Below are 24,736 nucleotides of genomic sequence, written 5' to 3'. Positions count from 1 at the left end.
AGGTTGCTCCTTTAGTGTGTATTCTGACCCAGACAGAAAACGTGGAAGCTGCAGCGTCGCCTTCATGTCAGCAGACAGAAAGCTGCCACGCCGCCGCAGCCCCTTACGCCCCCTCACTGCACCCACCTCTACTTCAGCTTCACTTTGGCTCTGGAACTGTTTGAGGGGCTCCACAGCACCATAACTGAAGAGCTGGGCTGCCACGATCAGTCCACTAATCGACGATTAATCGACTATTAAAATAGTCGACGACTAATTTAATAGTTGATTAGTCGTTACTTTATATTATATGGAGTCAGAGTGTAGTGAAGTTGAAAGTTTTATTGGCATTCTGCTAGCTTTCTGGACTATTTTGGCATGTAATAAGATTTTTTTTGGGCTATTTTGGAGATTAGCTAATATTTCAGTTAGATGGTAGCTATTTTTGGCTAATTTAGGACTGTTTCCGTTTTTTTAGGCTAATTTTGAGTTTAGCTAATATTTCAGCTGCATACTAGCTATTTTGGCTAGTTTAGGATTTTTTCAGTTTTTTTGGCTAATTTCACACTTAGCTAATATTTTAACTGGTTATCAGCTTCAGCATTTTCAACTTTTAGCTTCAGTGTTTTTAACTATCAATTTCAGCACCTTAACCGGCCATATTCAGCTTACAGCATTCACACCAGCATCATCACAGGTAATGGTATATATCTAGTTTTTATTTAGTTTAAAGCTAATGATGGTTAAGATGTGTGCTTTACATTTCGGTTGCTCATGACCTGATTAGTCGACTAATCAGAAAAAATAATTGGTGACTATTAAAATAATGGTTTGTGGCAGCCCTAGTTTATCCTTCCATGATGGGTCCAAGGGTTATCCCTTTCATTCATGTAGGAGACAAGAGTCCCCACAAACACAGCATCTCATCATGTCAAACTCACCATGATCTCATTCACGAACGTTGCATTCATGACTGTAACTAATTCTGTTCATCTGATGCTCTGCAGGAAACAGTTAGAGGTCAGGTGACCTTCAGGTGAAGGAAATGAACCAAGTGATGCTACGATTGGTGGAAGCCTGTTCTGAGAGGAATGATCAGCTCCACCTGCATCCAAATCTTTCCTTGCAGGAGCTTCACCTTCATCTTCACCTGCAGCCTCATCAGTTTTTTGCCTGTAATAACTCCACCTCCACCTGCTCAGGCATTTCTGAAACCCAGTGTTTGCATCCTTTGAAACAAAGGCTTATTTTCTGCATCCCCGATGGAAAAGGACACACCTGTGATGAGGCGCCTCGGGCCTCCCAGGGGTTTTGGTCTGAGCGGCGGCTGGCAGTTTGCTGCGTGCACTTCCTGTGCGTGTGCCGCGTGCACGTTGGTCAGTTGCATGTTTCACAAAGGAAGTGAAAGAAAAGCAGCTGAGGAAGTTGATAAAAGAGGAAGCTGCGCTGTGTTGGACACATACGTGTGCGCATGGAGGATGCGCTGAAGGCCCTCCGGAGCTAAGTCCACACGATCCAGCGAGGAACCCCCTCTGCGCACGGTAAGACCTCGCCACTGCCGCTCCGGTTCTGCTTCTTCCCAGCTCTGGAGGTTCTGCTGGCTCCTAAGTTAATGTCAGACTGTGGTGAGGCCTTCAGGGTGCTCTGCGGAGTCATGAGCAGAAGGACGGGGTGATCTCAGAGCGCTGTGGCTGGACTCTCCAGAGAGGTTCTGTGTTCGGTTCTCACATTTTTGAAACAATTTTGGCCAGAAACAAAGACGCTGCTCTTGATGTTTTTGTTCTGGACTTGGTTAATATTATTTTCTGCTTTAAATAAATCACATTTATAAATTGATACTCACAAATAAAAAATAAATAAAAATGTGAGTTTAAATAATGTTAAATGCTAATATAAATGATTTGTTTTACTTTCAAATCCTTTATAAGCAAAAAAGTGGAACAAAATGAATCTGTTGACTTTAAGGTTGAAGCTTCGTCTGTGGCGCGGCGCTCCAGCTGTGTTTACATCTGCAAGCAAAAAACATTAATACATTTCTTTAAAAAGACAAACAAATAAAATATCAACATTATTATGAAATAAAACAGTATATGTGTTAAATGTAAGAAGTCTTAGAATAAATATAAAATAATTATTAATATATTTTATGTTCATATTTTTTATTGTAATTTCTTTTCTCTCCGTTTGTTTTGATATTTCTGTTTTATTGATAAATTCCGCGCCTCAGATTGTATCTGAGCAGCGTCTCACTTTCTTCTGTCCTGCGTGATACGAACGGAGCTCTTTCTGCACTTCACAGAAACGTACCCGTTCTTGCGGCGGAATATTTCTTAGATGAACGTGCGCCACTGACACATTTTCTTCTTGCTATAACCTCAATGGGAACTGCTTTAAATAATAAAAGCGTATCAGTAAACGACTACATGTAAGTTGAATAAAAGTTTGTCCATTTATTTTTCATTCAGTCATTTCTAACAATAGATAAATCAGTGTCAAATTTTAAAATGTATCCTGTTTTAGTTTGTGTGTGAGGTGGGTTCGTTTCCTGTTTGACCGAAAATAAATAAATGGCATAAAAATCCTTTTAGATACAGGGTTCTTAGAAAGATTGTACCAAGAAAACAGAAGTGTAAAAATAACAAAAGCATTTCCATGCAAGTGTTGCTGTTAAATAAATATAAAGAAATGTTTCAGAAGAATTGAAAATAGGTTTTTGCATGTTCTCTGAGCTCTTCTCTGAATCATCTGTTCATCAACTCTATTTAATTGAGTTTTATGGAATTTTGATATGAACAGCATTAGAGCTCCTTTCATTCAGATCAAATAAATGTAATAAAAGTGCAAAGAGTCAACAGATCATGACATAATCCAGACATCAGGAAAAACAGCTTTGATCCGAGTTCCAAGTCTGTTGCTGATGTTCTTGATCCAGAATTCAAAGGTTCTATAACCACCTTGAACCACATGATTTGGTTTGTCTACAATGAATGTAGAAAAGAGTATAAACAGAGAAAACAAATCCCCTCCACCTACACACAGTTACACACAGATTTGTGCCCACATTGTTTGCTGCGAGCATAAAGAACACACGTGGACTCTTCAGTTTTTCAGGAGACTCCTGGCCGGTTACATTATATTTGGGAGCAGATCCAGTTTAACCCTTTAACACCCGAGGCGCCGCGGTGACGCTTAATCACAAAATCTTTAACGCACTGTCAAACTCTGTCAAAGATATATAGCATTACCTGTGATAATGCTATAGTGTGAATGCTGTAAGATGAATTTGACCGCTGAATATGCTGAAATTGATAGATAAAAACACTAAAGCTTAAAGCCAGCTAAAATATGAGCTAAATGTCAAATTAGCCTAAAACACTAAAAACAAAACAAAACTTAGGTTAGCCAAAACAGCTAGCATGTAGCTGAAAAAAATGCTAAGCTTCAAATTATCCTAAAAAACTGAAAAAAGCCAAAATTAGCTAAAAATAATAGCTAAATAGCTAAAACAGTTTCTGTGCAAATAAAAGCTTTACTCTATAACAGCATAAAAAATAAAAAATAAAATCCTAAATTAGTCAAAACAGCTAGCATGTAGCTGAAATATTAGCTAAACTCCAAAATAGCCTAAAATAATCTCAGTAAATGCCAAAATAGTCCAAAAAACTAGCAGAATGACAATTTTTAAAACTGTAACTTTTTAACATAATTATGAATAATAAAAATGCAGGAATATTATTCAGAATAAAACAACTTAAACCTTAAATAACTTTCAATATTTTACACTCTATTAAAATATATTTTGTCAAAATTATACAAGTTAGAAATAAGAACAAGATAACATCGGGTCATTAATAACAATAAAATAAAATGATCTGGAGGGTCGGATAGAATTCAACCATTAACATGATAATTCCAGTAGATCCTGAAGGAGAAAAGCGGCATGTGCTCAGGTGTTAGAGGGTTAATGAAGCTGGTCTCTGAAATAAGAACAAACAAATGAAACATTTCCAGGTGCCTTTATGAATGTAAAAAATAAACCGTATTAACTGCAGTCAAATCTCTAATAATAGACGGCTCAAAGGACATTAGTCACTTACAAAAGAAATATTGATGAAATCAATTCTTAGCACTTTTATCTTATTTTTTAATCACTTCTCACAAAAAGTGGACTATTTTAGACGCGGTGTGCCATGTTGTCATGGTAACGGCTGCAGAGTCATGCAGTGCAGCGGTGAAGGAAAGTGCTGAACTTCATGATAAGTTTAACAAAAGACATATTAAGAGGGCAAGTTCCCCTCTTCTTCCTTCACTTATAGTCGCATTAAGAAACAAAATATTAAGTCTAAATTGATCATTTTATCGACTACTTTGATTCTCTTCTCTCTTCTCTTCTGTTTCATGCTGTCTTGTTGAAATCCCTCATCTTTACTTCGGTCGTGTGGAGTAATGTAGCTTATGTTAACAAACGATAGTGTTAATATTACATTTATGGTCAATATAATAAAAGATCTCTGAACCTGATGTTTTTTTTCTCTCTTGATTGTTGAGATTTAAATAAAAATCCTTGTGGTGGTGCAACAGTAAAGATTGGAAGCCTGTTAAAATAAAAAACTTAATAGAGCCACTTTTTTAGTTGCGTTTTCATATTTTATGGCCTCGCAACGTCACAAATTTGAATTAATTGACCTCAAAATAATTTTTTTCACAGTAACTATTTGGTTTGATCAAAAATAAATTGATCAGAATAAGTAATTACAGGACATAATTTTTTAATCTCATGACAGCACTTCATAATTTTGATTATTGTCATGATACTGTTGTGTTACATTGATTGAAATGTTGCATCGTTGTATATTATTTTTTGTGTGGTTGGGAAAACAGAAAGAGTCTCAGTGTGAGAAATGAAACAAACCTGGATGGAGATACTACCATCATCAACACCGATGAAGTTTTTCTAACATTATCAGGAAAAAAACTCAGTTTTCTCACCAAGATACAGTTCCCGTTAGATTTATTAATAGGTAATAATGTTTATGAAACATTCAAACTTTTTAAAACAGGAAGACAATTCAAACAGACAAGCTTAAGTCAGGCAGCCATAGCAGATGAACAGTAGAAAGTTAAAGTTCATTTTTAGAAACCTAGGTTACACTGATTTATTGATATTAAACAAATATGGATGGGTTAAAGGACATTGTTTTTAATTTATTTCTCTAATATTTTTCAAATGTTTAACCCTAATGCATTAACATCCACCCTACACCATTCTACTTTCCAACACTTTAATTTAAACTGAGTAGGATTTTGTGTGTTTTTATGCAAATGAATAGAAGTGAAAAGTTTTTTAAAAGTTCAATATTTAAAACTATTGAAATCAAAAGGGACAAGAGACTGGCATCTTTGTGTGATGTCACTGATCTGAGGGTCAACAACAACATGACTTGCATCACGTGTGTCAAAATCAAGGCCCCAGGGCCGGATCCGGCCCTCTGGTTAATTCTACCCGGCCCTCCAGATCCTTTTATATTATTGTTATTAACGGCCCAATGTTATCTTGAATAATTGTGAGTTTCTTTTTTTATATATATATAAAATGACATATGAGAAAAGGAATTTGAAGGTTTTTCTTTTAACATTTACTTTATTTCTAACTTGTATAATTTTGACAGAATATTTTATTATGGAGGGCTTAATATTGAAAGTTATTATAGGGTTAAGTTGATTTTTTCTGGAATAATATTCTTGCCTGTTATTCATATTTGTGTAAAAAGAGTTACTGTTTTAAAGTTTAAAAGTTGTAACAATTTAGTTTTTTTGTGTTTAATAAATGTTTATCTTGTGTTTTGGATTTTGGAGAACACGGATCAAATGACACACTTCAAGAACGAGGAGTGCTTAGGGACAGTAGTCATTGTCATAATAACCTTAAAACACGAGTCATCTCAAATGTTCGTGTTCTAAAAGTAATTTTGAGGTTTCCTGAACTAAAGTAGCAGAATTAAAGGAGGAACAGAACCAGATTTTAGTTTTGTTTCTTCTCCTTGATCTTCTGTCTGGAATTGAATCTTAGCCAGTTATTGTGTGGATTAGAAGATTTATTAAAACGTTTGTACAACAGAGACTTCTCTGATACTGTTTCTGACTCTAACCTGAATGGTTGTGGTTTGAAGACGTTTAGGACGTGCAGTTGAAGAACAACAAAGTTCTTCGTGAAAAAAGACGTTTGCAGATGAAACCATAATAGAGCAAACACACATACCTATTTTTTTTTGTTGATGTGGTTTGGCAAAAACAGAGATGCCTGCTTTCAACATAATGCAATGAGTGCTCTGAGCAGGATCAGTTACTTGTTTTACATGAATAATTGGATTTTGGAGACATGAGGTAAATGTTGTATACTTGTATAGAGCTTTCTACCCTCCTTCAATGACCCAAAGCGCTTCACAGTCACAGACCCATTCACACATTCACCCATTCACACACTGGTGGTGGCTCCGCTGCCGAACACTGCCGCCAGTCAAACCCGCTGGCTTCCGATCAGGAGTCGACTGCCCTACCGCTGCACCACGGCTGCCCCACATCTATCACCATTTTGTCTTGAGTTATCTCTGCCCACCTCAACCATGTCCCAAAAATGGGCGGGGCAAAGTAAACTGAGAGTTTTGCTGAACCTTTAATTAATCCTTGTGTGATCTTAAATTAAAGATACACCTCTAATAATCCACGATTTAGGATACCACATAATCTGAAGGGGCTGAAATACGCCCTTCCCCTTCAACAAAAAGAAAGCTGTCATGAACAGCAAATAAAGCAACAGCCTTTGTCATCAGGCCTTGTGGTGTCGAGATGAGCTCACTAACAGGAGAGTCCAACCAGCTATAAATGGTCGTTTGAGGAACATCAGTATCCGGGTTTGCTTCATACTTGTGAAAGGAAGTTAGAGAATTGTTTGAGCAGCTTGTCTGCTAAGCAGTCGTCCCAGGCGGACAATCATCATGCCCTTGAGAAGGACCCTCTATGCTCTATGAGTTATGAGGTAATAGATCAAAACCCCTAGGAGGACTTTCAATTTATAAAAGATACTAATAGTGATTTCTTTTTTTAAAATCTTTTTTTTATTATTTCAAGACCATGACCTCTTCCCAAGGGCAAAGGTCAACGAAACTTTGGTTGTGGTAGTAGGCTTAAACTGGTGGTGTGTGTGAGAAATTTTGTAAAGATTGCTAGAACTAAAGTTTTCTTTTACCATATTGTGATATATAAAGCTGTTTCACTTTGTCACAACATAGCTGTCAATCCTTAGGCCCTGTGGCCATCACATATTAATATATAATATTCATAATAATATATGTATATGCAAACACGCCAAATCTGTGAATATATATATATATATATTCACAGATTTAGCATATTTACGGATTTGGCGTGTTTGCTGATTTGACGTATTCCTGGATTTGGTGTATTTGCGGTTTTGGAGTCTTCGCGGATTTGGTGTGTTCGCTGATTTGACGTATTTATGGATGCCTCTGGTCCCTAACCCCCATGAATTATGGGGGAATATTGTAGTGCAGAACTATAAAGTTCCCTAGATTTTAAAAGCAATTCAAACACCATGCTCACAGATTTCACAAAGTGAAAATGGAATCAATACAAACATTTTAGGACATCTCTGACTCCACTGTGTTCTGATGGTGAAAATGTGGATGGTTTATACAAAAAAAATATCTAAACAAAATTTTTTTTGTAAAAATGTGTTCAATCGCAATGCATTGTGGCTTATATTCGCTAATGTAATGAGCATCAATGCATACTGTTTTTTTGCAAGGACTTTTGGGAAATTTCTAGGGCACTGAGTTTTGGTATTGTAGATTTGGTCAGCATTATACCGTATTTTCCGGACTATAAGTCGCGGTTTTTTTCATAGATTGAATGTCCCTGCGACTTATACTCCAGTGCGACTTATATACGAATTTTTAATGATGAGATATGGACCGTAAGTCTAGAGTGCCCTCTTATGGTGATCTATGCAATTACTTTATTTACTTTAGTTATTCAGACGTGACACAGAGGACGAAGAATTTAAGGGATTTAGTGATATGGAGTGAGATTGCGTGCAATTAATTACAGTAAAGATACAAAGTTGATGAGTTCTTGAGGCTATAGTTAAATAAAACTGTTATGTTATATAAATGCTACACCTTTTTGTTTTTTTCATGATGCTAATATGTGAATATGTGTTGACACATATTCAGCCTGTTTTCTATTTACTTATGAATGTTATAACTTACCTTCCAGGATGATGTAATATCGTTTTTTTCCAACCAGTTTGTAAAATAAATTACTTGAAAAAAATGCGACTTATACTCCAGTGTGACTTATGTATGGTTTTTTCTTCTTCATTATGCATTTTTTGGCCCCTGCGACTTATACTCCGGTGCGACTTATAGTCCGAAAAATACGGTAAAGTGGCAATTGCACTTTATAGTGAGTGGTGAAAGAATTCAGACATAGCCAAGGTGTGTGCAAATTTTGCTGAGCTTTTTAATACTTTGCCAGGGTTGAAATTTTTGCTTGTGCGAAAGAAGAATTGCGAAAACAACCTGGATGTTGCCGTTCAGGACCACTGTAGGACATGATAGAGAAAAAAAGCAAACACTCTTTCCTCAAGTATCTTTAACAAAAGGATTCTTAAGTATATATATTGTCAAAACAGCAACTCACCGACATGACCAAAACTAAATACATTTTTTGTTAGTCATAGTAGTGAAAATTTCCCCCCATCCCCTGCTGGATGCAAGCATCACCTGTTTCTGGAGTTCTAGAGTTTAGCTTCTCCTGTCAGGTTATCCAGTTTTGACTCAAGCTGACCTTCTTGTTTTCTCAGGGAGACTTCATCCTGCTGGTCTAGTTTTGTGAGGAGACAAGCGTCCAAAAGCCAAGATGGCTGACGCTGTCAACACACTGCCGTTCTTCTACGGTAACATCACCAGGGAGGAGGCAGAGGATTACCTTCGGCAGGGAGGCATGAGCAACGGGCTGTACCTGTTACGGCAAAGCCGGAATTACCTGGGAGGCTTCGCCCTTTCTGTCGCCAATGCAAAGCACTGCTACCACTACACCATCGAGAAAAAGCCCAACGAGATGTACGCCATCGCTGGAGGCAAGAGTTACAGGAGCCCAGTGGACGTGATAGACCACCACTCCCAGGAGAGCGACGGCCTGGTGTGTCTCCTGAAGAAGCCCTGCAACAGACCCAAGAACATGCAGCCGAAGGTTGGACCCTTCGAGGACCTGAAGGAGAAGCTGATCCGAGAGTATGTGAAGCAGACCTGGAACCTGCAGGTGAGTCTGAGCTCTGTCCTGACAATTTCCTTTTACCACAATCTGTTGTTTTTCTTGTTTTGTTTGTGAAGCATCTTTTCCGAAAGGTGGTGAGAGATTGTAAAGAATAAACCATTCAGACTAGCGTGACAAAGAAAAATTCACACTTTATTCACTCAACATTGTTTACATTCTCACAGCCCGGCATGATGCTGGTGGGCTGACTCAGGTGATTCTACATTGATGACTCAACACATTTGTTTTCAAATTTCCATTTTTTTTTTTTTTTTCAATATCTTTTTTTCAAATTTACAATTGGGTTTCTCATTCACTTTAAGCTGATCCTAATTTGACTGCATACATCTGTTTCTGTTTTTCCTCTGGTTTGATCCCCGTCTGTCCGAGTCTAAAGCTGGCCCCAAGGACATACTGTCAGGTTATAATTGATCAATAGTTTGTACACCTTTGTGGCCAGTCATGTAAACTCCAGGAAAGAGATTGACACAGTCACAGATTTCTCCTTAGCTGGCCACATCGTAACGTCCGCCTTCCATTCTGATCCCACTTTTCATCAGACCTAGACTTATCTGCTGAAGACAAAGAGAGCATGAAGTCCTGCAAGCTCGTTTTCCTCCTCCCTGCTCGAGCTTTTCATCTGTAAGAGCATGAGCAAACCACAACCATCAATGAATCATCAAACTTAGAACACAGAGATGATGGTGAACTGATATGAACTTTACAGTTTTCTATTCAGGAGGTATCTGCTCTTATGAAGACGTTGGTGTCAAAACATGAACTCAGAACCAATCAAGCATTTATGAATCTGTCTGTTCTGGGAAACAGTTTCCTTCATTAGCAGAAGCTGAACTTTCCTGAGGTCAGCCAAGCCCCACGCACAACCCAGAACACAGTTTCTATTGGAGTTTTTTAAATGTATCAATAGCCCTGACCGAGAGGAAAAACAGGAACCTGGAGATAACAGAAACAGAAAGTTTCTGCTATATGCAGAGGTTTAAAAACAGCAGCCCGTCAGAGGAAGTGACTGAGCGCACTCAGGCGCCGGCTCTCTGCTCCAAGCTGCACCTCCATTTGCCGTCCATGCAACCCAATGGGGGTTGAAGGGGGGTGTCAGTTTGTGATACGTTCATTTTCTGTTTGTCTCATGTGGTTTGCTCTCATAATTCTGTAGACCGGCGGTGTCAAACTCAATCGCACAAAGGGCCAAAATCCAAAACACACCTTAACACAATAAAACTACATTTTAAAAACTTTAAAACTTTAACCTTTTCAAATTGATTCTGAACTAAATATATATCATTACCTGCAATAATGCTAGTGTGAATGCTATAAGCTGAATTTGGCCATTGAAGATGCTAGTGGTGATAGCTGAAGATGCTGAAATCGATAGCTAAAAGTGCTGAAGCTGAAAGTCAGCTAACATATTTTTTAAACTACAAATTAGCATAAAAAAATGAAAAAAAAAGTCCTAACTTAGCCACAACAGCTAACATGCACCTGAAATATTAGCTAGACTTTAAAATAACCTAAAAAATCAAAAAATTCTAACTTAGTGAAAACAGCTACATTGCAGCTGAAATATTAGTAAAACTCCAAATTAGCCTGAAAACTGAAAAAATACTAAACTTGTCAAAATAGCTAGAATGTAACTGAAATATTAGCTAAGCTCTAAAATAGCCTAAAAAAACCTTAATAAAAGCCAAAATAGTCCATAAAGCTAGCATAATGTCATTATAACTTCCAACTTTACGACACTCTGACTCCATATAATATAAAGTAATGACTAATCAACTATTAAATTAGTTGTTGACTATTTTAATAACTGATTCATGGCAGTCTTAATATTTTATCCACCGTTTTTGCAGTCAGAGCAAAGCAAAATATGCAGTCTGACAAGCGTGAGCTCATGAGCGCCCTCTACATGGAGTCAGAGTGTCTGCCTAACAAATACCTTTTCAGTGCAGCGTTACGTCACATCCCAACACTAAATAAAAAACTTAATGGTAAGTGGTGACCCTGTAAAAAAATATTTTACCATAAGCGTTCCATTATAAGAGATATTCTTCAACCCAGTTTGAATGTGATTTAGCAATCAGCGCTGAGCTCTGCCTCACCTCACAGCCTGCACAGTAAATGGGCAGGAAACACGCAAAATACAGCAATTTTGAAGATAAAAAGGATTCAAATGATCAGAATCATACACATAAATTCAATTTTTTAGCAGAGATTAAACAATACATTTATTTTATTGCTGGTATTCATTTTATGATGGCAGGTGAGGCACTGCCTCTCCACCCTGGTGTGAATGGAGCAACACAGTTTTCTCACAGGTATTTTTACACACTAGTGCGGAGGCTGATCTCTGGTCTTTGAAGCTGCTTGATGTGTGAGAGGAAACCAGAGAAAAAGCTGCCAGTTACAGACTTCACATCTCAGAGCAACCTCTCTCCCACCTTTACCTGAATGTGTGGCACGTGTTTAGACGGGCCTTCGTGACGTCACACATCATGTCTTTGACGTATTTCTGTGTGACGGACGATGTCTTGTGTGCAGGGGGCGGCCCTGGAGCAGGCCATCATCAGCCAGCGGCCCCAGCTGGAGAAGCTCATCGCCACCACAGCGCACGAAAGCATGCCCTGGTTCCACGGAGCCATAAGCAGAGAGCAGTCTGAGGCCCGGCTGCAGAGCGGCTCCCGCAGCAACGGAAAATTCTTGTGAGCATCTTTTGATGTTTGTCCATTTCACAACTACAAAAAGTCTGCTTTGCCCCAAATGTCACCGTTCCTCTCTCTGCGTGGACCAGCAATGTGAGAGAACAGGCAGGAAGCAGCTTCTGCTCCTGCAGCGACGCTCGTCTGTGGGCTGAAACCACATTTGACCCAATGTCTTGAGGGGGAGGGGGGCTGACTGTAGGAGCATGAACACTGCCTTGTTCTGTCTTACTCTCTTGTATTGTTTCACTTGTTGTGCTCCAGCGTCTTAACTGTCACAAATATTGAGTTTAACCCCTCAACACGTCTCAAAGTCAAGGCCCGGGGGCCGGATCCGGCCCTCCAGATAATTCTATCCGGCCCTCCAGATCATTTTATTTTATTGTTATTAATGACCCGATGTTATCTTGCACTGATTTCTAACTTGTATAATTTTGGCAAAATATATTTTTATGGAGAGTAAAATATTGAAAGTTATTTAAGGTTTAAGTTGATTTATTCTGGAATAATATTCCTGCCTTTTTATTATTCATAATTATGTTAAAAAGTTACAGTTTTAAAGTTTTAAAAATTAACATTCTGATAGCTTTTTTGACTATTTTGGCATTTCCTAATATTTTTAGGCTATTTTGGAGTTTAGCTAATATTTCAGCTACATGCTAGCTGTTTTGGCTAATGTAGGATTTTTTTTCGTTTCTTTTTGCATATTTTTAAGTTGAGCTAGTTTTTCAGCTACATGCTGCCTGTTTTGGGTAATACCCGGAAATACCCGTATCATTCGTTTTTCAAATTAAAACAAAAAATGAAAAGAGGGAAAAAGGACTGTTTTATTGATTTATCCATTTTTAAACTACTTTAGAAAAACAAATCCTTTCTGTTGATCCCATTTTTTAAAAATCAAAAATGAAGCAAACACAAGATGAATGTTTAAATTCATGTTCTAAGAAAAGTATTTGATCACGGGGTGGAGAAAACAGAGAAAGATGAACTCATCAAAAATGAATTTAAACATTTATTATGATGGAGTGGAAAGAGTTTAGTGTCAGAAATCTTAAAATAAGTTCTTTGTCTGTTTGTTCCATTTTATTATTTAATTCTTTAACGGGACAGAAAATGTATCTGTTTATCTATGATAGTTTAGAAAATGATAATTATATGAAATAGTCATTTTTGATTTTCTTTTTTTCCCATTTATTTTACTGTGAAAAACGAATGATACACGGATCCAGGTATGGCGTCAGTATTGCCCTATCAACAGTAACGGGGCGGGGCCAACAGTAAAGTGGTCAATCAAGCTTGGGCAGGAGTTGTATTAATGCCTCCATGAGCGACAGGAGTTGTTCCACGAGCTCGTAGAACTTCAGGAGCTCATGGAGGCAGAATTGTGCCTGTGGAACGCTCATCGCATGCGTGGAGTTTGATACACGCTCGTGGAGGACTTTTGTTGGAAATTTAACGCGCTGGTTAGGGAGAGATGGTTTTGTTCTGATAGATCCTGGTTTCCTGCCTTCAACAACTCTTGATGTTTGTTCAGCTCTGTGAATATCAGCCGAGCTCTTCAGCTCTTTAGCGTGATCAAACTGGCGTGTGGCGAGACTGACATGAAGCTCTAGCATCTCCTGGACTGTTGAGTCCATTAAAATGAAGCAGGAATTTGAAGTTGTACCTTCCTTGTCTATGTCTGAAATAAGGAGCTTCTCTGAGCAGAAGATGACTTTCTCCGTCTGTTGGTCTCAGAATTTAAAGGCTGTTTTGTGGAGTTTCATAATGTATAAATAACAAACCCTTCCGGTTTACAGAGGTGTGTTGCGGGATTCATGTCAGCAGCTCTGAAGGTGTTTTTTGAGAAGAAGGAGGCAATTTGGGTGGATGAGTTAGTACATATGAGCTCAGGAAGTTGTGTGTACATGACACAACAGTGGTGTCAAAAAAAGCCAGTTGCATAACGTCTATGTTTAGCAAACTGCATCGATCTCTGTGAAGCAGAAAAAGCTCCAGGCTGAGGAGACGAGCCCCCGCCCTCTCAGCCCAGTTCCTCTTCTGTCCTCTGGTCTCTTTTTAGAAGCAGACGCTCTTTGAGAAACGTCTCTGAAGTCTTCTAAACAAGTCAAAGTAAGAGAAGCTTGAGGGAAAGTCTGTGCACATGCACACTTGTGATGTGCTGGAATGTTTGAAGTGTCTTTGTGGAGTATTTATAGCTGCTGGAGCTTCAGAGGAGTGCTGGTCTGTACACCGCCCGTCCACGCGCTGCAGCGGTTAGCAGAAGACATCCGGAAGTCGCCAAACAGGAGAACCCCCCTCATCAGAGCAGGGCAGGAAGTGCTCTTTTACCTCTCAGACTCAGCCCGGGGTTCTGGTTCTGGCTCAGTTCCGGTCACGGCTCACTGCCTGTGGTAACAGGTGGATCCAAACAGCGTTAAACCTTCACTGAAATAACAACAGGCAAATGACTGAGGTCAGATTCCTGTAAAGAGCAGATGAGCGTGAAATGTTGATAGTGTGGTGTGGGCACAACCATCGGAGCTTAAAGAGAAATCTGCAGGAAACAACCACAACAAACTTCTGTTCTCTCTGAGGCCGCCGTCCAAACCTTCATAGCTGTGTTGGTTCAACAGGACCAGTTTCATCCAGAACACCATCTGCTGATGCTGCTGCAGACTGGGATCAGTTTCCACTGAGCGGTCCAGACCGGACTGGACTTCTGAGCGTTTCCATTACAAAATCGACCTGTTAAGCAGGACCGACTGGTACCATTTCTGGTCCCTCGTTGGTCGTAGGTCCATAGAAAAATGGAATGGGCGGAGCTTCTTTCGTCACACATTGACTGGTGGAAAGGTTTTATGATAACAGGAAGCGTCCGACCAGCGGTTTTCTCAACTCAAGATCCAAACTGAAAGTTTTTTCTCTTTTTGGCTGGATTCTTCTTTGTCCCGCAATCTTCTTACAAAGAACAATAAATTCTTTACATACAGAACTCCCCCTTATTCGCGGCGATTGGGGACCGGAGACACACAGAATCCACAAATACAAAGACACCCCCCTCCTCGTTTCTGTCCCAACCCCGCGGCCGAAGGATGCCCAGTATCGATCCATATCCGATTGTGCTTTGTGAAGCATTTATTGAAGAACGTTGCGATATTGATCAACATAAAGAGATTTTTTTTGGGTTGGTAAATGATAAAAAAAAAAATTAGCTAATTAATTGCAAATCTGGAAAAAATTAATTGCGATTATTAATCGTGATAGTTACAGGATTTGCCAGCCACTTACTATCTGCAAATAATCATTATATGAAATCACACACAAAATTGTACATTTAGAAAATTTATTTTTAAACCTAAAGGTCTGAAAATTTTTGTCTATATTTGAATTTTCTTTATTTTCAATTTGAAAATAAAGACTGCTTATTTGGTATCTTTTTAACCAGCACAACCTCTCCTCTGTGACACTAACGTTATTTAGTCATTTTTCCATGTTGTATTCACACACTAAACATAAAATTATGCAAAAACAGAAAATTCCATCTGGAAAAATGGGATTCATTTTGCTGTGGAAACCCCAAAAATGTTTAACAAACTGTTTTTACAACATAAAATGAAAGTTTTAGGTGTATTGATTCTTTTTTCCATCTTCTTGTCTGCTTTATCCCTTTCGGGGTCGCGTTGATGCCGGAGCCTAACCCTGCTACTAATGGGGGAAGGCAGGGTCTGGACAGGTCGCAAGTCTGTTGTGGGACCTCAATCACTCTCACATTCACACCTAGGGACAATTTAGAGTAATCAATTAACCTATGAAGCATGTTTTTGGACGGTGGGAGGAAGCCGGAGTCCCCGGTGAAAACCCACGCATGCACTGGGAGAACATGCAAACTCCACACAGAAAGGTCCCAGCCGGGATTCGAACCGGGGCCTTCTCGCTGTGAGGCAAGAGCGCTAACCACTGCGCCACCGTGCAGCCCTAGTTTAAGTTAATAAAAACAACAAGAATAAAATTTTTCAACAAACTAATCAACATGTTTTTGAAAGAAAATACAAAAAAACACCAGGCAGCCTAAAAAATAAACATTTCTCACAGCTGTCTACACTGAAAAAAAAACTAATAAGATTTACTTAAGAAAATCCTCGTAACAATTTGCACTAACAATTATTGATTAAATTTTACTGCATTTATGAATATAAACTTAACTTCTTTACTAGAAAATTCTATGTATTTGCATAATATTTGAATTATTATGTAAATATTATGAGGAATAATTAAGTATATATTACTGATGCAAAAAGTTTGTTTTTTCAGTGTATTTTACATTTTTTTATTTCTGTTTTTGTTTTTAAGATTTTTCTTTTTTTCTCATAAATTTTCTTTATTTTGTTTGGGGAAAATAATAAAATATTTTTGGGAGAATTTTGATCCAGCTGGATTTCAGCTCGGCTCGGCTGGAATCTACACAGGTGGAGGCGTGTCTGTCCGGCCCACCTCCGGCGACGTCGGTGGGCGGGTCTTTCACAGTGAACCGCAGAGTTTTCACAATTTTTAGACAACGCCAGTGTTTGTTATTGTGGAAAAATCTTGCAGGTCCTCATCCCAAAATAAAATAATGGTTGGTTTTCTCCTTGGATTAATATCAGACAGGTCTGTTAGGCTCCGCCCCCATAGCAGGTGCACTGCTGCTGCATTACAGCGTCAGATTCACGTTTATTCTCCACCTTATTTATTAAAATAAAAGATTGGTTTTGTCCAAAAACTACAACTAAATTCCATATTATCTTTTTAATTTAATAAAATCTCAATCACAGAATGTAAAAAAAGTTTACGTCTATTTTGGACAGTTTTATGATGCTGATCTCACAGCAGGACGCCTGAGGGCGTTGATACATATTAACGCATTAATTACGTTCTATTAATCACGCGTGTTAACGCATTCACAGCCCTTTCATAGTTTTTGTCTTTTCAATTCAGAACAAAAGACTTTCCTACAGCGTAGAGTCCGACTTCATCCATAGTAAATACCTGCTCTGGATTATAATGATCCTCCGCGGTTTTCTTTTTCATTTTCCAGTTTAAGTAAGCTGATGCAGCTTCTCGTTCTCTGTAGTCTCAGCGTCTTGACGCACAGCTACGTCATCGGTCTACACTCTGCATAAGGATTGATGGTCCACATCGATAAATCAAAACACAATTTAGTAAGTGAAGAAAAATAAATATTACACTAAAAATATATATACACAATTTGTAACTGCATGACATAAAAAAAAACTGAATGGAAAAAAGCTACGTGTAGAGTTAGAGTCAAAGGAGGCCAGGAGGGAGTGTCGGAAGGTTCTGGGTCTCTGCTGACCGTGGTTCTCCTCTGTGTGCAGGATTCGGCAGAGGAACGAGAACGGTTCCTACGCTCTGGGTTTGCTGCATGAAGGAGAGGTGATCCACTATCGCATCGACAGAGACAGGAAGAACAAGCTCTCCATCCCAGACGGAAAACAGTTTGACACTCTGTGGCAGGTTTGAGATCAAGTTTTTCTCCTTTCTGCTCAAAAGCAGGACTGCATTTGTTCAAGTCAGTTTGAGAGCTTTTGTCCTTCAGCGTTTATGATTTTCAGTCTGTCAGCTCAACATCTGTGCCTCATACCACTCTTCCCTCCCGTCTGCAGCTGGTGGAGCACTACTCCTACAAACCGGACGGACTGCTGCGAGTCCTCACCGAGCCCAGCCCGCGACAGGACGGGCAAGCTGGTACGAAGGCTGAGCCAGAGACACAGAACTTCATGCAGCTCTGATCCAAACCTACTTTCTCCATTTTCACAGGACTTATAGGACGACCCTCCCTTCCAGCAAACCACCCGTTACCAGGGAACACGCTTGTGAGTGGTGTGTGTGTGTGTGTGTGGTCTCAGCTGAACACTGAATTATTGTCAATAGAGATCCCCATAATAAGAATATAAATACTTTCTCTTTTTGTTCCTTTTTCAGTTATTAATGCTGACTGTCATAATTTATTTTTAATGACAAAAATAAGGAAGTTGTTTTCTTGATTGAGACAGCGATGTTGTCAAGCAGACATTAAAAGGATTAAAACCACTTTGGTGTATTCAAACTGTGATAAACTGTAGATTTGAATGGAACTCGTCAGATACTTTGAGGTTTGAGGTCGATGTTACAGAGTCGGGGTATAGTTTGACTTTAGTTTTAATCCTCAGACAGAAAACCTGGATGTCTTGAGCGTTAGATGGTTACCATGACGTTTACAGCTTTAGTCTGGTGTTTGGGGCCAGCCCCCGCCCCGGGCTGCATAGCAGCCGAAGGGGAACTTTATTTTTTTTTTAACATTTTACACAAAATGAGTGGTGTGTCAAACTGTTAAAAAAAAAAAAATCATTGTAATTTGGTGCCTCCTCCAGCAGATGGGCTCCTACGCCTATGCCCAGGGCCGGCCCTGTTTGGGGCAAAATGGTTCATGATATAACATGATATAACAGAACTTATTATTAAGCTTGATGATATTGTTTTTAGCCAAAATAAAAAAAAACAAAAAAAAAACTGTTGTTTTCTAGGACATACTTTAGTTCTCTCCCACTAGCTTACAGCTCCTCAGACCCCCAAACTAACATTAGTGGTGCAACAAAAATGGCGAGTAATGTCAGAGTGATCCAGTCGTACAGTTCTGATCCAGATTCCAGATCTGATGAGGAAAACAAAGACGTTCATGGATCTATTTGTCTGTAAGTGTTTGCATCATCGTCGCTGTAGCCTCTATGTCCCAACTACAAGTTCTTTACAAGAACAGTATTTTCTGGAGTATAAGTCGCACTTTTGGGAGAAAAGTTTAACGTTTCAGAACAAATCCGACAAATCCAGCGTAGCTAAAAAAAAAAAAAATTAGAAAGAAAGAAAAACAAGAATACCAATCTTTTGATCTGTATAAGAAAAATATCAAAGTTTAAGAGGAAAACAATCAGATTCTCTTCCATGTTTGTTTTGGACGACATTTTTTCTTCTACTGCTGTCAGTAGCAAATACTTCGGATGCAGTGCACTCTAGTGTTTGCTCGAGGAAGCAATTGCTAAAAGACAACCAATGTTTACTGGGAAAATAACTTATATATATATATATATATATATATATATATAAAACCCTTCTGATGTAAAAAATAAAACACATACAAAATAAGTTGCTCTTGAGTATAAGTCGTACCCCTGGCTAAACTATGAAGAAAAATTGCATCTAATACTCTGGAAAATATGGTATTTTATTTGCATCTGCTCCTGATTCACAGCAATTTGAATAAACAAATACTCAGAAATGCAATTAGAATCGAAATTTTCTTTGTAAATGTCCTTCACCATCAAAAAAGCCACAAGACCACATTCAAAACACCTAAAACATGCTTTTCATTGCAGTAGGTCTTTAATGAAAAGTCAAAATCATGTAGAGAGGTACCTCTGATAATAAGCAATGTTCAATGTTTGTTCAATGTTTGTGACTACAACTGAAAAGTTAGAAAGCTATCAGAGCTGATACTTGTGCACAGAATCTGGACCACGAAATGGATCTGATACCTCTACCTGCACCTGAGGCTTTGAAACTGCATGCTAATCGCATGAGATCTTGATATTCTGATGATTTCTCTGAACTTGTCTTTCCAGCACAACGTGGCAAATGGAATTTTCTCATTGGTCAAGGATGCAACTGGACTTGTCAGGAAAAAGGTACAGGTAAACCCTAACTCGCTGCATCAACAAACGGGTCATTCCTTAGCTGTTATTATTTTGAGAATCTGTTTTGGGGGTTTGAAATGTGTTCCTTGATGTTCTTTCACAAAGAAGCAAACTGTCCAAGTGTTGGACCCAATAACTGAAAGTATGCTGAAGGTAAATGACGAAAGCTGTATTTTCTACCTTGTTTAAGGCCCAAAGGGGACATGAGCAGGAATCAAACCTGCGATCCTCTCATAAGAGGTCGAGCGCTCTACCTCTGCATCAGGGATTAGGTTGTTGTAGTCTGCCTGGGCTCTGCAGACTGAGACCGCAGTTTGTCGTATTTACTAAAGCTAATACTACTGTGGACCAGCGGTCTGCAACCTGAAGCTGCGGAGCCATGCGGCTCTTTGACTTTGAAGAAAACTGATGATGATTTGAATGAATTATCCAGTTAATTACGTTTTATGATTTATTTTTACATTTTTCAACTGAATTACTCTTACAATTGTTAAAAATTATCATTTTTTTTAGTTCAGTTCAAAAATATTTATTTCAGACATTTAAAAGAAACATAAGTAGAACAGCAAAATACAAAAAGTGTAGAAACAACGAAAATCTAAATTTCCACTAATAATTAACGAAGCTGAGTGTTCCTTGTGTCTCCTAAATGAGTTGATATGAATATCATTTTCTGTTTGCTTTATTTTTGTTTGACTTTTTTCTGGGTTTTCAGCTTCAGTGATTTTGTTAATACTCTTGGTTTGTTTTTATTTGATTGCTTGATTATTTATTTTTACTGTAGCGAATTAACAGAGTCCAAAAATGTTCTGTGAAAAATTCCCCCCCACCATCCAAACAAACCCTCTAAAACAGAACAGCAGAAGACATGTAAAACTCCGAGCTGAACTTCATCACTACTCACTCCCGTCCACAGATGTTTATAAAGGAAACAGATGGCCGAGTTAACCACATCTCACCACAACACGCTGCACTGCATCTCCAACGTTAAGTCTGCTGTGGGTTGTAGAGACTCCATCACATGGATGTTAACCCTGGTACAGCTAAACCTCACAGATGGAGATCTCCTTGTTAATGTTTACTAATGTTGATCCTAAAGGATTGACATGTGGGGTGCCTCAGGGTTCTGTCCTAGTCCCACACTCTTTAACCTCTACATGTCATCAGGAGACCAAACAAATGACTAGAGAAAACTTAAGCTGTCTCCTGATGACAAACAGCCTGTTGTTGTTGGTAGAGAATCTTATGAGACTGACGCTTTGATGGCTAAATCTTAAAATATCAGGTGAGTTGAACCCCTCTGTCCGTGGTCAGTGCAGATAATAAAGAATGAGCTGATGACATCCACGCTGATTGTTGCAATGTGCTTCTTTCTGGTCTTAATAAAAAGACACAAAATAAATCAAATCAATTATTTTCTGTTCATTTTAAACAGTACAAGCAGGAAGGAGGACATTACAACTAAGGCTGGAACGACAAGACGACTAATCGACTATTAAAATGGTCGATGACTAATTTAACAGTCGATTAGTCATTACTTTATACTATATGGAGTCAGAGTGTAGTAAAGTTGAAAGTTATAATGACATTCTGCTAGCTATTTTGGCTAGTTTAGGATTTTTTTCAGTTTTTTAGGTTATTTTTGAGTTTAGCTAATATTTCAGTTACATGCTAGCTGTTTTGGCAATTTAGGCTTTTTCAGTTTTTTACAAAGCTATCATCAAAGAATCATGGACATGTAGAAGATATTGCTTAGTAGTACATAGACATGAACAAATGTTCAATAAACTTGTTCAGCAAACATAGACAATGGACCAAAGACATATTTTGGAACCCCAGCTGGAACCCCAAACATCACTGGCTACACGTGTTTGGAAAAGTAAAGTAAATAATTACTTTCTGAAAAAAAAGTAAGGAACTCATTAATGTGGTCTGGGGAGGAGGGTGTCACGCTTACCACCCTAAAAGTTTTGGTGCTTCAAGCCTGGTCAATGTCATGTCCATAAGAGTTAAATACCCCACCATGATTGGTTGGACACCAACACTGAACTTTCAAATTTAGGCGAAGGCCACAAAATATCAACTTGGGGGCTGCAAACGTCTGCGGGTTGCCAGTTTGAGACCCCTGTAAAAGAATTGAGTTAAAGCCCCTCGTGCTTCTAAGAAGTCAGAGGAATTATTAAAGTGGGTTTGGAGTTGAGTTGGAAGTGGTAGGAGCACTGGTTGTATGGTCCAAATGCTCTGAGACCTACTCTGCTTTCAGAGCCTTTAGCTGCCTCCACGGTGTGAGGTGTGGACGTTTATCTGACAGCAGAAGTCTTTCTGAACGTTTAGTGTCTGAATTTTTAGTTTGACTTCAGTGCTTTCTCTCTGTGTGACCAACAGCACACTCGGGGATCTCGAAACAGCACCACAGACAACACAAACCCCTATGAAACCCGAGTTCCTGCCAATCAAGCGGCCAGCAAAGGTACGTTCTTCATGCTCACACATGGAAGCACATTTCCTCTAGGGTTTGTCCATTTCTCAGGGATGAGCATGGACTGAGGGGTTATGGTGCATTCACACCGAACGTGAATCACACGGCAGAGGCGACCAGTTTCAATGTTAAGTCAAAGGTATGGGCGCAGCACGAAGATCTGGCAGCAACTCGATTTCAGCGACGTGAATTGGGCGGCGGAGCCAAAATGTAAAAATCTGAAGTTTGACAGGTCGCCGTTTCGCATCAGCCAATTAGAAACTCAGATTTGACGTTTTCAGTGACTTTGAAGCCCAATGAGGCAAATTCCTTTGTGATTTTGGGCTATATAAATAAAATTGAATTGAATTGAATCGATCAGCGGGTTGAATATGAATCCAAAGCAAGCGTTTTGGTCCAGAACTTTCATCTATTTTCTTAACCCGTTGGAGCCGCAGGTTTGGAGAATTCATCCGGCTGCTTTGGGGTGAAGGCAGGATACGCTCTGGACACATCACCGGCTTTTGGTCCTGCGGCAGAGCTCACCCGCGCAATATACCGGCAGACAGAGAGACACTGCGGGGTGCGGAGGCTGTTGACTCTGGCCTCATTGAGACATAAAAAAAAGAAAGAGGAAAATGTTATTTTCCCCCCTGGAATTAATACAAAACAGTGAGGCTTTAAGCTCAGCCACAGAGACAGAGAAACACAGTGGAAGTGGCTGTCATACAGACAGAGCCTCCTGTACTGGAAAAATCTTTTAAAAATAATTTTATAAACCCAAACATGGAGACATGAATACTGATGTTTTTGTTGAACTCTTCACAATAAATAAACTTTATTTGTTTATCAACATCATATGTATCTTCATACACTCTAAGTGAGATATCCACAGACACCGTTCCTTAAAGCGATCATCCAAAAAACATTAGCAATAAGCTCCTCCCACATGCGGCCGCAGCATCAAACTCAGGAACACATTATTTGACAGGCGACGAGCACTGAATTTTTCATGCAGCGAAAGAGTGGCGGGGCACGGAAATTTGTTGTGCAAATCGTGTTTGGTGTGAGCCCACCTTTACTCTTACTGTGGAGGACAAAAACTGATTATTTCTAATGTGATTTCTGACCACTTTCCTCCATCAGAGGCCATGCCCATGGACACAGAGGTGTACGAGAGTCCTTATGCAGACCCAGATGAACTCAGAAGCTCCACAGTTGATCGCAAGCAGCTCTTCCTGGAGGACGGAGAGCTGGGGTCAGGGAACTTCGGAACCGTCATGAAGGGCATTTACAAGATGAGAAAGTATGTTCTTTTAGCTAATATTTCAGCTACATGCTAGCTATTCTGGCTAAATTTGGGCTTTTCAAATGTGTTTTAAGCTATTTTGGAGTGTAGCAAATATTCCAGCTACATGCTAGCTGTTTTAGCTAATTTTGCCTTTTTAAAGTTTGTCATTGTCTTTCCATTGACTGTCGTCAAGAGTTGGTGTCACAGAACCTCAACAACACTGACAATGTTTCATAAGAGTCAGTGACCTCTTTGCAGAAGCAGAACTACAAACCGCTACACTAACAATGCCCCTAAAGAATTTAGAAAAAAAGTAAGGTGTAACAGACAGAAAGTCTCTGACACAGAGGAACTTAACAAATTGATCTCTTCACTCTTTAACACTAGGGCTCCATTGTTTATGTTCTTTGATTTACTGTAACATTTCAAACGTTAACACGATAATTCCAGTAGGTTCTGAAGAAGAAAAACGGCGCTCCTGCTCCAGAATCTACTGGAATTATTGTGTTAACAGTTGAAAAGTTACAGTATGTTAAAGCTTTTGTGCTTTAGCATCACCGGCGACCCTTTAGGTAACCCTATGGCTGGAGGATGGTCTCTCCAGATCCACAGCTGGATCACATGCTAATCTGCCTGCCAACTGCAAAAAAAACCCCTAATCCCCCCACAATTCTGTGTGTCAGATCAGAGAAACCCGTTGCCGTGAAGATCCTAAAGAACGATGACGACAACCCGTCTGTGCGTGAGGAGATGCTGCGAGAGGCCAACGTCATGCAGCAGTTGGACAACCCCTACATCGTCCGGATGATCGGGATCTGCGAGGCGGAGAACCTCATGCTGGTCATGGAGCTGGCCGACCTGGGCCCGCTCAACAAGTTCCTGCAGAAGAACAAGTAGGTGCCCATTTGCAAACCTTGATCCGTATAAAGGTGTTTCAATGGAGCATCGGTCCATCATCTCACATTAGGAACACACTGAGCTCAAAACAGAACATTCCTCATCGTCTCAATCGAGTAAAACTAACAAACTGAGTGTAAAAATCTCACGTGTTACAAACATGTGGAGTTTCTGGTTTTATCTGAACTTCAGTCACTCTATGACGTGTCAAAGTCAAGGCCCGGGCCCAGATCCGACCCTCTGGGTAATTCTATCCGGGCCTTAAGATCATTTTATTTTATTATTATTAATGACCCGATGTTATCTTGTACTCATTTCTAACTTGTATAATTTTGACAAAATATATTTTTAT

General features: G+C 39.2%; 1 protein-coding gene across 1 annotated transcript; it reads left to right on the top strand.

The window, feature by feature from the left end:
* Nucleotides 1-1,333: 1,333 nt before the first annotated feature.
* On the top strand, nucleotides 1,334-24,399 carry syk (spleen tyrosine kinase). Its single transcript, XM_036214588.1, has 10 exons — nucleotides 1,334-1,520; nucleotides 8,864-9,321; nucleotides 11,872-12,032; nucleotides 17,387-17,525; nucleotides 17,675-17,756; nucleotides 17,829-17,884; nucleotides 19,667-19,735; nucleotides 22,124-22,208; nucleotides 23,343-23,502; nucleotides 24,171-24,399. The coding sequence occupies exons 2-10, from the start codon at nucleotides 8,920-8,922 to the stop codon at nucleotides 24,382-24,384; spliced, it is 1,368 nt and encodes a 455-aa protein (XP_036070481.1). The 5' UTR covers nucleotides 1,334-1,520; nucleotides 8,864-8,919; the 3' UTR covers nucleotides 24,385-24,399.
* Nucleotides 24,400-24,736: the final 337 nt, after the last annotated feature.

The sequence above is a fragment of the Oryzias melastigma genome, linkage group LG12 (assembly GCF_002922805.2).
Source record: "Oryzias melastigma strain HK-1 linkage group LG12, ASM292280v2, whole genome shotgun sequence".
Classification (NCBI taxonomy): domain Eukaryota; kingdom Metazoa; phylum Chordata; class Actinopteri; order Beloniformes; family Adrianichthyidae; genus Oryzias; species Oryzias melastigma.
The sequence above is the reverse complement of the archived record's forward strand: the minus strand, read 5'-3'. Positions and strand labels throughout refer to the sequence as shown.

Coding starts and splice junctions, on each gene's coding strand:
- syk (XM_036214588.1), top strand. CDS start 8,920: ATGGCTGACGCTGTCAACACACTGCCGTTCTTCTACGGTAACATCACC. Junction 17,885..19,666: donor CGTTACCAGGGAACACGCTT/GTGAGTGGTGTG, acceptor TTGTCTTTCCAG/CACAACGTGGCAAATGGAAT. Junction 19,736..22,123: donor TTGTCAGGAAAAAGGTACAG/GTAAACCCTAAC, acceptor TGTGACCAACAG/CACACTCGGGGATCTCGAAA.